This window comes from Oncorhynchus gorbuscha, linkage group LG05 (genome assembly GCF_021184085.1).
Source record: "Oncorhynchus gorbuscha isolate QuinsamMale2020 ecotype Even-year linkage group LG05, OgorEven_v1.0, whole genome shotgun sequence".
Lineage (NCBI taxonomy): Eukaryota > Metazoa > Chordata > Actinopteri > Salmoniformes > Salmonidae > Oncorhynchus > Oncorhynchus gorbuscha.
In genome coordinates, this window is record NC_060177.1 from 94,623,140 (window position 1) to 94,640,009 (window position 16,870).

The window sequence follows — 16,870 nt, forward strand, 5'->3', positions numbered from 1 at the left end:
TGTATCTGCTGTTAAAGCCTCTTTCTGTCACTCTAAAAATCAAGCTTCTGCCTCTAAACCTAGGAAACTCTTTTCCACCTTCTCCTCCCTGCTTAATCCTCCTCCCCCTCCTTCATCCTCCCTCTCTGAGGACAACTTTGTCAAACACTTTGAAAAAAAGGTTGATGACATCCGCTACTAATTCACTCAGCCTATTGAGTCCACTGGTCCCAGTCATTCACTCAGCCTATTGAGTCCACTGGTCCCCCTCCTTCACTCAGCCTATTGAGTCCACTGGTCCCCCTCCTTCACTCAGCCTATTGAGTCCACTGGTCCCACTCATTCACTCAGCCTATTGAGTCCACTGGTCCCCCTCATTCACTCAGCCTATTGAGTCCACTGGTCCCCCTCATTTACTCAGCCTATTGAGTCCACTGGTCCCAGTCATTCACTCAGCCTATTGAGTCCACTGGTCCCACTCATTCACTCAGCCTATTGAGTCCCACTCCTGTCTCAGGCTCTATCAGATCCTCCTCTCCATCCTCTCAGGGCTGGGTGTCTCAGGCTCTATCAGATCCTCCTCTCCACCCTCTCAGGGCTGGGTGTCTCAGGCTCTATCAGATCCTCCTCTCCACCCTCTCAGGGCTGGGCGTCTCAGGCTCTATCAGATCCTCCTCTCCACTCTCTCAGGGCTGGGTGTCTCAGGCTCTATCAGATCCTCCTCTCCACCCTCTCAGGGCTGGGTGTCTCAGGCTCTATCAGATCCTCCTCTCCACCCTCTCAGGGCTGGGTGTCTCAGGCTCTATCAGATCCTCCTCTCCACCCTCTGAGACCTGGGCGTCTCAGTCTCTATCAGATCCTCCTCTCCACCCTCTCAGGGCTGGGAGTCTCAGGCTCCATCAGATCCTCCTCTCCACTCTCTCAGGGCTGGGAGTCTCAGGCTCTATCAGATCCTCCTCTCCACCCTCTCAGGGCTGGGAGTCTCAGGCTCCATCAGATCCTCCTCTCCACTCTCTCAGGGCTGGGAGTCTCAGTCTCTATCAGATCCTCCTCTCCACCCTCTCAGGGCTGGGAGTCTCAGGCTCCATCAGATCCTCCTCTCCACCCTCTCAGGGCTGGGAGTCTCAGGCTCCATCAGATCCTCCTCTCCACTCTCTCAGGGCTGGGAGTCTCAGGCTCTATCAGATCCTCCTCTCCACCCTCTGAGGGCTGGGTGTCTCAGGCTCTATCAGACCCTCCTCTCCACCCTCTCAGGGTTGGGAGAATCACTCTCTATCAGATCCTCCCCTCCACCCTCTGAGGGTTGGGAGAATCACTCTCTATCAGATCCTCCTCTCCACTCTCTCAGGGCTGGAAGAATCAGTCTCTATCAGATCCTCCTCTCCACCCTCTCAGGGCTGGGTGTCTCAGGCTCTATCAGATCCTCCTCTCCACTCTCTCAGGGCTGGGCGTCTCAGTCTTGGATTGCATCCTACCTGGCAGTCCGCTCCTACCAGGTGAGGTGGAGAGGATCTGGTTCTGCACCACGTACTCTCACTACTGGTGTCCCCCAGGGATCAGTTCTAGGCCCTGTAATCTTTCTCTATAAACTAAGTCACTCAGCTCTGTCATATCCTCACATGGTCTCTCCTATCACTGCTATGAGGATGGACCTCCTCTCTCTATAGACCAAGTCACTCAGCTCTGTCATATCCTCACATGGTCTCTCCTATCACTGCTATGAGGATGGACCTCTTCTCTCTATAGACCAAGTCACTCAGCTCTGTCATATCCTCACATGGTCTCTCCTATCACTGCTATGAGGATGGACCTCTATTTTTCTCACTATTTTTCTCCTTACTTCAATCTGACACCCAGGTGGTGACATGCATCTCTGCGTTCCTGGCAGATATCTCAACTTGGATGTCGTTAACCACCTCAAGCTCAACCTGGACAAGACAGAGCTGCTCTTCCTCCCAGGGGAAGGACTGCCCACTCAAAGACCTCGCCATCATGGTTGACAATTCCACAGTGTCGTCCCGTCAAAGAACCTTGGCATGATGCTGGACAACATCAAAGCAGTGACCCGCTCCTGTAGAGGTTCAAGCTCTACAACATCTGTAGAGTACGGCCCTACCCTCACACAGGAAGATGCACAGGTCCTAATCCAGGCACTAGTCATCTCCATCTGGACTACTGCAACTCGCTGTTTGCTGGGTTCCCCGCTACGCACGTTGTTCTATCCCCTCAGGTCTCCTGACACTCCCCCACCTTCGAGCTCGGACCGTTATTCTAGCTATGTTATTGAGGATAAATGTATTTTCTATGCCAGCGGTATGTGGTTGTCCCACCTAGCTACTTTAAGACGAATTAAGATGTACATCTCTCTGGATAAGAGCGTCTTCTAAATTACTAACATGTAAATATACATTCTGCTGTAAGCCCTTCATACTGCTATAAGCCCTTCATACTGCTATAAACCCTTCATACTGCTATAAACCCTTCATACTGCTATAAGCCCTTCATACTGCTTTAAGCCCTTCATACTGCTATAAACCCATCATACTGCTTAAGCCCTTCATACTGCTATAAACCCTTCATACTGCTATAAACCCTTCATACTGCTATAAGCCCTTCATACTGCTATAAACCCTTCATACTGCTATAAACCCTTCATACTGCTGTAAGCCCTTCATACTGCTATAAACCCTTCATACTGCTATAAACCCTTCATACTGCTATAAGCCCTTCATACTGCTATAAGCCCTTCATACTGCTACAAGCCCTTCATACTGCTATAAGCCCTTCATACTGCCCTTCATACTGCTATAAGCCCTTCATACTGCTATAAGCCCTTCATACTGCTATAAGCCCTTCATACTGCTGTAAGCCCTTCGTACTGCTATAAGCCCTTCATACTGCTATAAGCCCTTCATACTGCTATAAGCCCTTCATACTGCTATAAGCCCTTCATACTGCTATAAGCCCTTCATACTGCTATAAACCCTTCATACTGCTATAAGCCCTTCATACTGCTATAAGCCCTTCATACTGCTATAAACCCTTCATACTGCTATAAGCCCTTCATACTGCTATAAGCCCTTCATACTGCTATAAGCCCTTCATACTGCTATAAGCCCTTCATACTGCTATATAAGCCCTTCATACTGCTATAAGCCCTTCATACTGCTAAGCCCTTCATACTGCTATAAGCCCTTCATACTGCTATAAGCCCTTCATACTGCTATAAGCCCTTCATACTGCTATAAGCCCTTCATACTGCTATAAGCCCTTCATACTGCTGTAAGCCCTTCATACTGCTATAAGCCCTTCATACTGCTATAAGCCCTTCATACTGCTATAAGCCCTTCATACTGCTATAAGCCCTTCATACTGCTATAAGCCCTTCCCTTCATACTGCTATAAGCCCTTCATACTGCTATAAGCCCTTCATACTGCTATAAACCCTTCATACTGCTATAAGCCCTTCATACTGCTATAAGCCCTTCATACTGCTATAAGCCCTTCATACTGCTATAAGCCCTTCATACTGCTAAGCCCTTCATACTGCTATAAGCCCTTCATACTGCTATAAGCCCTTCATACTGCTATAAGCCCTTCATACTGCTATAAGCCCTTCATACTGCTATAAGCCCTTCATACTGCTATAAGCCCTTCATACTGCTATAAGCCCTTCATACTGCTATAAGCCCTTCATACTGCTATAAGCCCTTCATACTGCTATAAGCCCTTCATACTGCTGTAAGCCCTTCATACTGCTATAAGCCCTTCATACTGCTATAAACCCTTCATACTGCTATAAGCCCTTCATACTGCTATAAGCCCTTCATACTGCTATAAGCCCTTCATACTGCTGTAAGCCCTTCATACTGCTGTAAGCCCTTCATACTGCTATAAGCCCTTCATACTGCTATAAACCCTTCATACTGCTGTAAGCCCTTCATACTGCTGTAAGCCCTTCATACTGCTATAAGCCCTTCATACTGCTGTAAGCCCTTCATACTGCTATAAGCCCTTCATACTGCTATAAGCCCTTCATACTGCTGTAAGCCCTTCATACTGCTATAAGCCCTTCATACTGCTGTAAGCCCTTGGTACTGCTATAAGCCCTTCATACTGCTATAAGCCCTTCATACTGCTGTAAGCCCTTCATACTGCTATAAGCCCTTAATACTGCTATAAACCCTTCATACTGCTGTAAGCCCTTCATACTGCTGTAAGCCCTTCATACTGCTGTAAGCCCTTCATACTGCTGTAAGCCCTTCATACTGCTATAAGCCCTTCATACTGCTATAAGCCCTTCATACTGCTGTAACCTTCTAAGCCCTTCATACTGCTATAAGCCCCTTCATACTGCTATAAGCCCTTCATACTGCTATAAGCCCTTCATACTGCTATAAACCCTTCATACTGCTGTAAGCCCTTCATACTGCTATAAGCCCTTCATACTGCTATAAGCCCTTCATACTGCTATAAGCCCTTCATACTGCTATAAGCCCTTCATACTGCTATAAGCCCTTCATACTGCTGTAAGCCCTTCATACTGCTATAAGCCCTTCATACTGCTATAAGCCCTTCATACTGCTATAAGCCCTTCATACTGCTATAAGCCCTTCATACTGCTATAAGCCCTTCATACTGCTATAAGCCCTTCATACTCTATAAGCCCTTCATACTGCTATAAGCCCTTCATACTGCTATAAACCCTTCATACTGCTATAAGCCCTTCATACTGCTATAAGCCCTTCATACTGCTATAAGCCCTTCATACTGCTATAAGCCCTTCATACTGCTATAAGCCCTTCATACTGCTATAAGCCCTTCATACTGCTATAAGCCCTTCATACTGCTGTAAGCCCTTCATACTGCTATAAGCCCTTCATACTGCTATAAGCCCTTCATACTGCTATAAGCCCTTCATACTGCTATAAGCCCTTCATACTGCTATAAGCCCTTCATACTGCTATAAGCCCTTCATACTGCTGTAAGCCCTTCATACTGCTATAAGCCCTTCATACTGCTATAGCCCTTCATACTGCTATAAGCCCTTCATACTGCTATAAGCCCTTCATACTGCTATAAGCCCTTCATACTGCTATAAGCCCTTCATACTGCTGTAAGCCCTTCATACTGCTATAAGCCTTCATACTGCATACTGCTATAAGCCCTTCATACTGCTATAAGCCCTTCATACTGCTATAAGCCCTTCATATACTGCTATAAGCCCTTCATACTGCTATAAGCCCTTCATACTGCTATAAGCCCTTCATACTTCATACTGCTGTAAGCCCTTCATACTGCTGTAAGCCCTTCATACTGCTGTAAGCCCTTCATACTGCTATAAGCCCTTCATACTGCTATAAGCCCTTCATACTGCTGTAAGCCCTTCATACTGCTATAAGCCCTTCATACTGCTATAAGCCCTTCATACTGCTATAAGCCCTTCTTCATACTGCTATAAGCCCTTCATACTGCTATAAGCCCTTCATACTGCTATAAGCCCTTCATACTGCTATAAGCCCTTCATACTGCTATAAACCCTTCATACTGCTATAAGCCCTTCATACTGCTATAAGCCCTTCATACTGCTATAAGCCCTTCATACTGCTGTAAGCCCTTCATACTGCTATAAGCCCTTCATACTGCTATAAGCCCTTCATACTGCTATAAGCCCTTCATACTGCTGTAAGCCCTTCATACTGCTGTAAGCCCTTCATACTGCTATAAGCCCTTCATACTGCTATAAGCCCTTCATACTGCTATAAGCCCTTCATACTGCTATAAGCCCTTCATACTGCTGTAAGCCCTTCATACTGCTATAAGCCCTTCATACTAAGCCCTTCATACTGCTATAAGCCCTTACTGTACTGCTATAAGCCCTTCATACTGCTATAAGCCCTTCATACTGCTGTAAGCCCTTCATACTGCTATAAGCCCTTCATACTGCTATAAACCCTTCATACTGCTATAAGCCCTTCATACTGCTATAAGCCCTTCATACTGCTATAAGCCCTTCATACTGCTATAAGCCCTTCATACTGCTATAAGCCCTTCATACTGCTATAAGCCCTTCATACTGCTATAAGCCCTTCATACTGCTAAGCCCTTCATATAAGCCCTTCATACTGCTAAGCCCTTCATACTGCTATAAGCCCTTCATACTGCTATAAGCCCTTCATACTGCTGTATAACTGCTATAAGCCCTTCATACTGCTATAAGCCCTTCATACTGCTATAAGCCCTTCATACTGCTATAAGCCCTTCATACTAAGCCCTTCATACTATAAGCCCTTCATACTGCTATAAGCCCTTCATACTGCTATAAGCCCTTCATACTGCTATAAGCCCTTCATACTGCTATAAGCCCTTCATACTGCTGTAAGCCCTTCTGTACTGCTATAAGCCCTTCATACTGCTATAAGCCCTTCATACTGCTGTAAGCCCTTCATACTGCTATAAGCCCTTCATACTGCTATAAGCCCTTCATACTGCTATAAGCCCTTCATACTGCTATAAGCCCTTCATACTGCTGTAAGCCCTTCATACTGCTATAAGCCCTTCATACTGCTATAAGCCCTTCATACTGCTATAAGCCCTTCATACTGCTATAAGCCCTTCATACTGCTATAAGCCCTTCATACTGCTATAAGCCCTTCATATGTAAGCCCTTCATACTGCTATAAGCCCTTCATACTGCTATAAGCCCTTCATACTGCTATAAGCCCTTCATACTGCTGTAAGCCCTTCATACTGCTATAAGCCCTTCATACTGCTATAAGCCCTTCATACTGCTATAAGCCCTTCATACTGCTATAAGCCCTTCATACTGCTGTAAGCCCTTCATACTGCTGTAAGCCCTTCGTACTGCTATAAGCCCTTCATACTGCTATAAGCCCTTCATACTGCTATAAGCCCTTCATACTGCTACAAGCCCTTCATACTGCTATAAGCCCTTCATACTGCTGTAAGCCCTTCGTACTGCTATAAGCCCTTCATACTGCTGTAAGCCCTTCGTACTGCTATAAGCCCTTCATACTGCTATAAGCCCTTCATACTGCTATAAGCCCTTCATACTGCTGTAAGCCCTTCATACTGCTATAAGCCCTTCATACTGCTGTAAGCCCTTCATACTGCTATAAGCCCTTCATACTGCTATAAGCCCTTCATACTGCTGTAAGCCCTTCATACTGCTATAAGCCCTTCATACTGCTATAAGCCCTTCATACTGCTGTAAGCCCTTCATACTACCAATTTGTAAGTCGCTCTGGATAAGAGCATCTGCTAAATGACTTAAATGTAAATGTAAATGCTGTAAGCCCTTCATACTGCTATAAGCCCTTCATACTGCTATAAGCCCTTCATACTGCTGTAAGCCCTTGTGTGGTGTATTTTAACATCCTCTACAAGCTAAAGGAAATCCTTCTGGTTAACAGCTCAGGACAAAGCTGCACTGCGCTGAGCTAGCTGTGTTGCACGCCAAAGCCTTGTGTAATTGATAGTGATATCAATAATGCTATAAATGTTCCTTCTACAGCCATTAAAAATGAGTGGAGAATGCCAGAGGCTCAACTCTGGTTGACAACATTGGCCTAATTAAGGGTGATGATTGGTCCAGCTGGGAGCCAGGACAACTGAAGGAGGCAGAATCTGAGCTCCGGTCTTAGATCTAAAATTCAGATCACATTCCAACAGTCTTACAGTCTTTGGAAAATGATCCACACCTCAGTAAAAAACATCCTCAGAGGACATATGATGAGACAGTGAGAGAGAGAGAGAGAGAGAGAGAGAGAGAGAGAGAGAGAGAGAGAGAGAGAGAGAGAGATGTATTTATATTTATTTATATTTCACTTTGTTTATGATCTATTTCACTTGCTTTGGCATTTTAAAAATATGTTTCCCATGCCAAAAAAGCCCTTAAATTGAATTGAATTGAGAAAGAGAGAGAGTGAGAGAGCGAGAGAGAGGATGAATGCAGGCTGCTAAGGCTCTGGAGGGAGGCCAATATGATAAGGATGGGAGGATAAGAATGGGGAAGAGATAAGGGAGAGTTTTAATAAGGACCAGAGATAAGGCAGAGGTTTAATAAGGACCAGAGATAAGGCAGAGGTTTAATAAGGACCAGAGATAAGGCAGAGGTTTATTAAGGACCAGAGATAAGGCAGAGGTTTAATAAGGACCAGAGATAAGGCAGAGGTTTAATAAGGACCAGAGATAAGGCAGAGGTTTAATAAGGACCAGAGATAAGGCAGAGGTTTATTAAGGACCAGAGATAAGGCAGAGGTTTAATAAGGACCAGAGATAAGGCAGAGGTTTAATAAGGACCAGAGATAAGGCAGAGGTTTAATAAGGACCAGAGATAAGGCAGAGGTTTATTAAGGACCAGAGATAAGGCAGAGGTTTAATAAGGACCAGAGATAAGGCAGAGGTTTAATAAGGACCAGAGATAAGGCAGAGGTTTAATAAGGACCAGAGATAAGGCAGAGGTTTAATAAGGACCAGAGATAAGGCAGAGGTTTAATAAGGACCAGAGATAAGGCAGAGGTTTAATAAGGACCAGAGATAAGGCAGAGGTTTATTAAGGACCAGAGATAAGGCAGAGGTTTAATAAGGACCAGAGATAAGGCAGAGGTTTAATAAGGACCAGAGATAAGGCAGAGGTTTAATAAGGACCAGAGATAAGGCAGAGGTTTAATAAGGACCAGAGATAAGGCAGAGGTTTAATAAGGACCAGAGATAAGGCAGAGGTTTAATAAGGACCAGAGATAAGGCAGAGGTTTAATAAGGACCAGAGATAAGGCAGAGGTTTATTAAGGACCAGAGATAAGGCAGAGGTTTAATAAGGACCAGAGATAAGGCAGAGGTTTAATAAGGACCAGAGATAAGGCAGAGGTTTATTAAGGACCAGAGATAAGGCAGAGGTTTAATAAGGACCAGAGATAAGGCAGAGGTTTAATAAGGACCAGAGATAAGGCAGAGGTTTAATAAGGACCAGAGATAAGGCAGAGGTTTAATAAGGACCAGAGATAAGGCAGAGGTTTAATAAGGACCAGAGATAAGGCAGAGGTTTAATAAGGACCAGAGATAAGGCAGAGGTTTATTAAGGACCAGAGATAAGGCAGAGGTTTAATAAGGACCAGAGATAAGGCAGAGGTTTAATAAGGACCAGAGATAAGGCAGAGGTTTAATAAGGACCAGAGATAAGGCAGAGGTTTAATAAGGACCAGAGATAAGGCAGAGGTTTAATAAGGACCAGAGATAAGGCAGAGGTTTAATAAGGACCAGAGATAAGGCAGAGGTTTAATAAGGACCAGATAAGATAAGGCAGAGGTTTAATAAGGACCAGAGATAAGGCAGAGGTTTAATAAGGACCAGAGATAAGGCAGAGGTTTAATAAGGACCAGAGATAAGGCAGAGGTTTAATAAGGACCAGAGATAAGGCAGAGGTTTAATAAGGACCAGAGATAAGGCAGAGGTTTAATAAGGACCAGAGATAAGGCAGAGGTTTATTAAGGACCAGAGATAAGGCAGAGGTTTAATAAGGACCAGAGGGTTTTTGTTTTTTTACCTTCAAATGTTCTGTTCCACATGCGATAGGTGATCTCTGCTCCGTCCTTCTTGGTGAGGCCGTTCCTGATGGCTTCGTGCAGCGCCAGGGCGTACAGCAGCAATGCATCATGGAACCCTTCCATAAACATGTTGATCTGGAGGAAAACAACAGTAAAACAGGGATTAATCACCTGATCTCCTCCCGTCGTACTGTATCACAGAGTCTTGATCAACTTTCAGACACGCATTTAACAACAGATCCTTGCAGTTAGTCAATGGGTGTCTAGCCTTGAAAACCTTTGAAATGATGAACGAGGACCAAAAAAATTACCACATACAAATTCTCTCACATTTGCTCAGAATGTGAAGGCCACTGGCAACAAAAATGTGTCAATTTATATAGTCACATAACGCTGGTACTCGAGGCCTTCAAAAGAAGTGGAGACAATAACCGCAAGCAATAAACAAAACAAAAGTAGAAACGCTTAATTGAACCCAATATCAACATTTTGAAACGGCCCTCTGTCTCTGGACTAAAGCCTGGGATTTGAATTGAAGAGAATGGTCCATAAGCCCTGAAAAATGATACCAAGCATCTGGAAAGGTCCTGTATGGAGGAATGGTCTAAGATCCATCCGAATGTGATCTACAATCTAAAAAAAAAACAACAGAGAGAGGCTCAGTGCTGTTATCCTCGCAAGTGGAGGGTTCTAGAGTATTGACAACAGGGGAGGGTTCTAGAGTATTGACAACAGGGGAGGGTTCTAGAGTATTGACAACAGGGGAGGATGCTAATGTATTGACAACAGGGGAGGGTTCTAGAGTATTGACAACAGGGGAGGGTTCTAGAGTATTGACAACAGGGGAGGGTTCTAGAGTATTGACAACAGGGGAGGGTTCTAGAGTATTGACAACAGGGGAGGGATCTAGAGTATTGACAACAGGGGAGGATGCTAGAGTATTGACAACAGGGGAGGGATCTAGAGTATTGACAACAGGGGGAGGATGCTAGAGTATTGACAACAAGGGAGGGTTCTAGAGTATTGACAACAGGGGAGGATGCTAGAGTATTGACAACAGGGGAGGGATCTAGAGTATTGACAACAGGGGAGGGTTCTAGAGTATTGACAACAGGGGAGGATGCTAGAGTATTGACAACAGGGGAGGATGCTAGAGAATTGACAACAAGGGAGGGTTCTAGAGTATTGACAACAGGGGAGGGTTCTAGAGTATTGACAACAGGGGAGGGTTCTAGAGTATTGACAACAGGGGAGGGTTCTAGAGTATTGACAACAGGGGAGGGTTCTAGAGTATTGACAACAGGGGAGGGTTCTAGAGTATTGACAACTGGGGAGGGTGTCAGGTTGGATGGGGTGTGTCTCTGTACAGATGTTTTCAGGTCTCCCCAGAGCTGGGTGATTGAAATATGAATGACAGTCACCCAATATGCTTTAATAGAAATAAGGCCATGTTCATAAAAAAATATATATATATCATGCTCCCTCATCTTAAATGGCATTGACCGCCACTGAAACCTAGGCTACTATAGTTTGCTTCAGAATGGATCATGTCAGCATTTTGTTTCTGCTAAAAATATTCTGTAAAATTCTTAGCTCGATATTTGTGTATCTTTGGGAAACGAGCAAATTCCCTTACCTTTATTTGGAGGGAGGAAAGTATGTTTACTTGTGTTGTCAGCATTGAGAAAACAAACGCTCTCTAAAATATGAAACCACAGGCCTCGGTATGTAGTATCAGCCTCTCTTCCTCCCCCGCCAGCGATGGGCAGCAGAGCGTAGTAAAACATACATAAATGAATAGATTGTTTAAAAAGAGTTGGTTGTTAGCTATATCAGCCTGTTCCCTCCCGCCGCGGGGCTGCTAATCGGCTGCTGAAGGTGAATGGAAATACACAGCCATCACCTCGGCTGGTACATGTACTGAGTTCCCCCTGAGTAGCAGTCCTCTGCGGCGCAGATGACTTCCTGTTTAGGTTGGGCACTGGATAGATTGATAGAGAAGACATGGAATGGAACAATGATCCCAATCAGAACGTGATCAACTATTTGTGTCAGTCTAACAGGATCCACAGCTCTTAGGGTGTCAATCTAACAGTATCCACAGCTCTTAGGGTGTCAGTCTAACAGTATCCACAGCTCTTAGGGGGTATCAACTATTAGTGTCAGTCTAACAGGATCCACAGCTCTCAGGGGGTATCAACTATTAGTACCAGTCTAACAGTATCCACAGCTCTCAGGGGGTATCACCACAGGCAACATGCATATAATTGGCTAGTCGGCCCGAGGGATGAAGATAAGTGTACAGAACGTTCCTCCCGAGAAAAAATCCATTCAGTGATGGTTGATTGATTCATTTTGAATGAGGAAACCGACGACGGGTAAGTAGGTGGTGTAAGCTCATCCGGCCAATGGAAATCAGTCGGACGGAGAACGTTCAGACCCAAATTGCCTTGAGTTAGTAGTTGATTTTTGTAAGGACGTTAATTAAGACATCTACAGTAAATGTGTGTTGTTTTATTTAGAGACTGAGTGGAACCCACGGTCACGTGTTTTGGAAAAGTGATCACTATGTTAGAAAATGAAAAGGTGAGCTGAACGTTGGTACCTTCGTGAATCGTATAGCCTAGACCACATGGGAGCATAATATATAATATAATAATATAATATAATAATATATGCCATTTAGCAGACGCTTTTATCCAAAGCGACTTACAGTCATGTGTGCATACATTCTACGTATGGGTGGTCCCGGGGATCGAACCCACTACCCTGGCGTTACAAGCGCCATGCTCTACCAACTGAGCTACAGAAGGACCATTGGAAAAGGTCTTTGACAGGATCACGATACCAGGAGTACTCAGTGACTCATGCAGGGATACCAGGAGTACTCAGTGACTCACGCAGGGATACCAGGAGTACTCAGTGACTCACGCAGGGATATCAGGAGCACTCAGTGACTCACGCAGGGATATCAGGAGTACTCAGTGACTCACGCAGGGATACCAGGAGTACTCGGTGACTCACGCAGGGATATCAGGAGTACTCAGTGACTCACGCAGGGATATCAGGAGTACTCAGTGACTCACGCAGGGATATCAGGAGTACTCAGTGACTCACGCAGGGATATCAGGAGTACTCAGTGACTCACGCAGGGATACCAGGAGTACTCAGTGACTCACGCAGGGATACCAGGAGTACTCAGTGACTCACGCAGGGATACCAGGAGCACTCAGTGACTCACGCAGGGATACCAGGAGCACTCAGTGACTCACGCAGGGATATCAGGAGTACTCAGTGACTCACGCAGGGATATCAGGAGTACTCGGTGACTCACGCAGGGATATCAGGAGTACTCAGTGACTCAGGGATACCAGGGATATCAGGAGTACTCAGTGACTCACGCAGGGATACCAGGAGTGACTCACGCAGGGATATCAGGAGTACTCAGTGTGACTCACGCAGGGATATCAGGAGTACTCAGTGACTCACGCAGGGATATCAGGAGTACTCAGTGACTCACGCAGGGATATCAGGAGTACTCAGTGACTCACGCAGGGATATCAGGAGTACTCAGTGACTCACACAGGGATATCAGGAGTACTCAGTGACTCACGCAGGGATATCAGGAGTACTCAGTGACTCACGCAGGGACATCAGTGGTACTCAGTGACTCACGCAGGGATATCAGGAGTACACAGTGACTCACGCAGGGATATCAGGAGTACTCAGTGACTCAAGCAGGGATATCAGGAGTACTCAGTGACTCACGCAGGGATATCAGGAGTACTCGGTGACTCAAGCAGGGATATCAGGAGTACTCAGTGACTCACGCAGGGATATCAGGAGTACTCAGTGACTCACACAGGGATATCAGGAGTACTCAGTGACTCACGCAGGGATACCAGGAGTACTCAGTGACTCACGCAGGGATATCAGGAGTACTCAGTGACTCACGCAGGGATATCAGGAGTACTCAGTGACTCACGCAGGGATATCAGGAGTACTCGGTGACTCACGCAGGGATACCAGGAGTACTCAATGACTCACTGTGTCTTAAGTGGAAGGGAAAACCTTTCAACATTTCTGTTGGTTTCATGGTTTCTTGTGAAAACAAATATGGGCCAAATTGTTTGTTTAGCTAGAGACTGTGTGTGGACTAACTCATTATTTACACTGTCTGATACTTAGGCTGCAAATTGCCGGAGAACAGATGATTTTCTGTGTGGTATTATGATTGTTATGGTAAACAGATGGAGGTTTGTTTACATCAGGACAAACCAGGGTCAAGCGGCTGGAAATATCGGACCCCTTGTTAAAGATCAGCAAAAAAAGACTGTATAAAATTAATAATACTAAACACTGAACTGCTAAAAACAGTTTGAATTATATTATTTGATACTAATACAATTGCTTAGAGTAAGAGAGATGTTGAAACGTCTCCTCTGTGTAAAGGTGTAGACTCTCATGTACAAGGCTGCTGTTTCGCTCTAGAATGGCCACAGGCCTCAGAAGACTCGTCTGAAGGTTCCCCGGTGGAACCATTTATGGAAGCACGGTGCATCCCGAAAGTATTCAGACCCCTCTACTTTTTCCACATTTTGTTACGTTACAGCCTTATTTATAGGATTGATTAAATCAATCCCCCCCCCTCATCAATCTACACACAATACCCCATAATGACATCACAGTACCCCATAATGACATCACAGTACCACATAATGACATCACAATACCCCATAATGACATCACAGTACCCAGTAATGACATCACAATACCCCATAATGACATCACAGTACCCCCATAATGACATCACAATACCCCATAATGACATCACAGTACCCCATAATGACATCACAGTACCCCATAATGACATCACAGTACCCCATAATGACATCACAGTACCCCATAATGACATCACAGTACCCCATAATGACATCACAGTACCCCATAATGACATCACAATACCCCATAATGACATCACAGTACCCAGTAATGACATCACAGTACCACATAATAACATCACAGTACCCCATAATGACATCACAGTACCCCATAATGACATCACAGTACCCAGTAATGACATCACAGTACCACATAATGACATCACAATACCCCATAATGACATCACAGTACCCCATAATGACATCACAATACCCCATAATGACATCACAGTATCCCATAATGACATCACAGTACCCCATAATGACAAAGCAAAAACTGTCCAAAAAAATCAAAAACAGAAATACCTGATTTACATACAGTAAGTATTCAGACCCTTTGCTGTGAGACTTGAAATTGAGCTCAGGTGCATCCTGTTTCCATTGATCATCCTTGAGATGTTTCTACAACTTGATTAGAGTCCACCTGTGGTGAATTCAATTGATTGAACATTATTTGGAAAGGCAAACACCTGTCTATATAAAAGTCCCACAGTTGACAGTGCATGTCAGAGCAGAAACCGAGCCATGAGATGGAAGGCATTGTCTGTAGAGGTCCGAGACAGGATTGTGTCGAGGCACAGATCACTAGCGAAATAAGAAATACTTGTCGACAGACTTGCGACGTCATGAGGGCAACATTATATGAGGTCACCAGAGCAGTGATTGTGATATAGTGTCCTCTATTTCTTCCTCTTGGCTCAATGCTGGAGCGTCCCAGCCAGCCCTCAGTCTACTTCAGCGCCACAGGAACCAACTTTGGGTACTGCCACTAAAAGTAGCAACCACATGTTAACTTCTTCACACTGGTGAAAAGTCACACAACACTAGCCTAGTCTTGCCTCGTCTTAAGGACATCCTTGATTCTGAAGCCAGTCAACCAGGTGAAAGAAAATGGAATTAGCCTGATCCTAGATATGTTGTGCTGTCAATGACTATCAGAGTTGGCAAGACAACACAAACAGATCTGGGACCAGGCTAGAGTTGAATAGCAACGGGCTAGAAGAATAAGACCATACAGTGTTAGATACGCCAGGACGGCCATGCAGGTCTGGTCTGTTGGTGGCAACCTCTACCAACCATTGCCTCTCTACAGGGCCGTGTGGATGGTGAAATCTACTGGGAGCAGGAAGCTGAAAGTGGAGACAAAGGAAAAAGCTATCTCCCTCCCACAGCAGGCCAACCCACCCCCTTGTCCTCCAATCGCCCACAGCAGGCCAACCAGCCCCCCTGTCCTCCAGCCTCCCACAGCAGGCCATCCAGCCCCCCTGTCCTCCAGCCTCCCACAGCAGGCCAACCAGCCCCCCCCCCCCCCCCCCGTCCTCCAACCACCCACAGCAGGCCAAGCAGACCCCCCCTTGTCCTCCAGCCTCTCACAGTAAAGCAGTTTCCCCCCAGACCAGAGCCCTGTTTACAGTCTGAGATTCAGGGGAGATGGAGAATGAAACCCAGACCAGGGGAGATGGAGAATGAAACCCAGACCAGGGGAGATGGAGAATGAAACAGAGTTTTAGAACACCTACTCATTCAAGGGTTTTAGAACACCTACTCATTTCAGGGTTTTAGAACACCTACTCATTCCAGGGTTTTAGAACACCTACTCATTCCAGGGTTTTAGAACACCTACTCATTCCAGGGTTTTAGAACACCTACTCATTCCAGGGTTTTAGAACACCTACTCATTCAAGGGTTTTAGAACACCTACTCATTCCAGGGTTTTAGAACACCTACTCATTCCAGGGTTTTAGAACACCTACGCATTCCAGAGTTTTAGAACACCTACTCATTCCAAGGTTTTAGAACACCCACTCATTCCAGGGTTTTATAACACCGCTGGGGGCATAGTGAAGTGTACTGGGATTCGCTGGGGGCCTAGTGAAATGTACTGGGATTCGCTGGGGGCCTAGTGAAGTGTACTGGGATTCGCTGGGGGCATAGTGAAGTGTACTGGGATTCGCTGGGGTCCTAGCGAAGTGTACTGGGATTCGCTGGGGGCATAGTGAAGTGTACTGGGATTCGCTGGGGGCCTAGTGAAGTGTACTGGGATTCGCTGGGGTCCTAGTGAAATGTCCTGTGATTCGCTGGGGGCCTAGTGAAGTGTACTGGGATTCGCTGGGGGCCTAGTGAAGTGTACTGGGATTCGATGAGGTCCATAACGAAGTGTACTGGGATTCGCTGGGGGCCTCGTGAAGTGTACTGGGATTCGCTGGGGGCCTAGGGAAGTGTACTGGGATTCACTGGAGGCCTATTGAAGTGTACTGGGATTCACTGGAGGCCTATTGAAGTGTACTGGGATTCACTGGGGGCCTCGTGAAGTGTACTGGGATTCGCTGGGGGCCTAGTGAAGTGTACTGGGATTCGCTGGGGGCCTAGTGAAGTGTGTTGGTA

At 45.6% G+C, this 16,870-nt stretch overlaps 1 protein-coding gene across 4 annotated transcripts in view; it reads right to left on the minus strand.

Annotated features, from left to right (window-relative positions):
- LOC124035329 (atrial natriuretic peptide receptor 3-like) overlaps positions 1–16,870 on the minus strand; it is a 71,760-nt gene that overhangs the window by 11,965 nt on the left and 42,925 nt on the right. For all 4 annotated transcript variants that reach the window (XR_006838721.1, XM_046348802.1, XM_046348801.1 and 1 more), the window contains one exon: positions 9,545–9,680. Coding sequence is in view for 3 of the 4 variants with exons in the window: in XM_046348802.1 (XP_046204758.1) it covers positions 9,545–9,680 (136 nt within the window). In the remaining variant the exon portion in view is untranslated. The remainder of the gene's footprint in view (positions 1–9,544; positions 9,681–16,870) is intronic.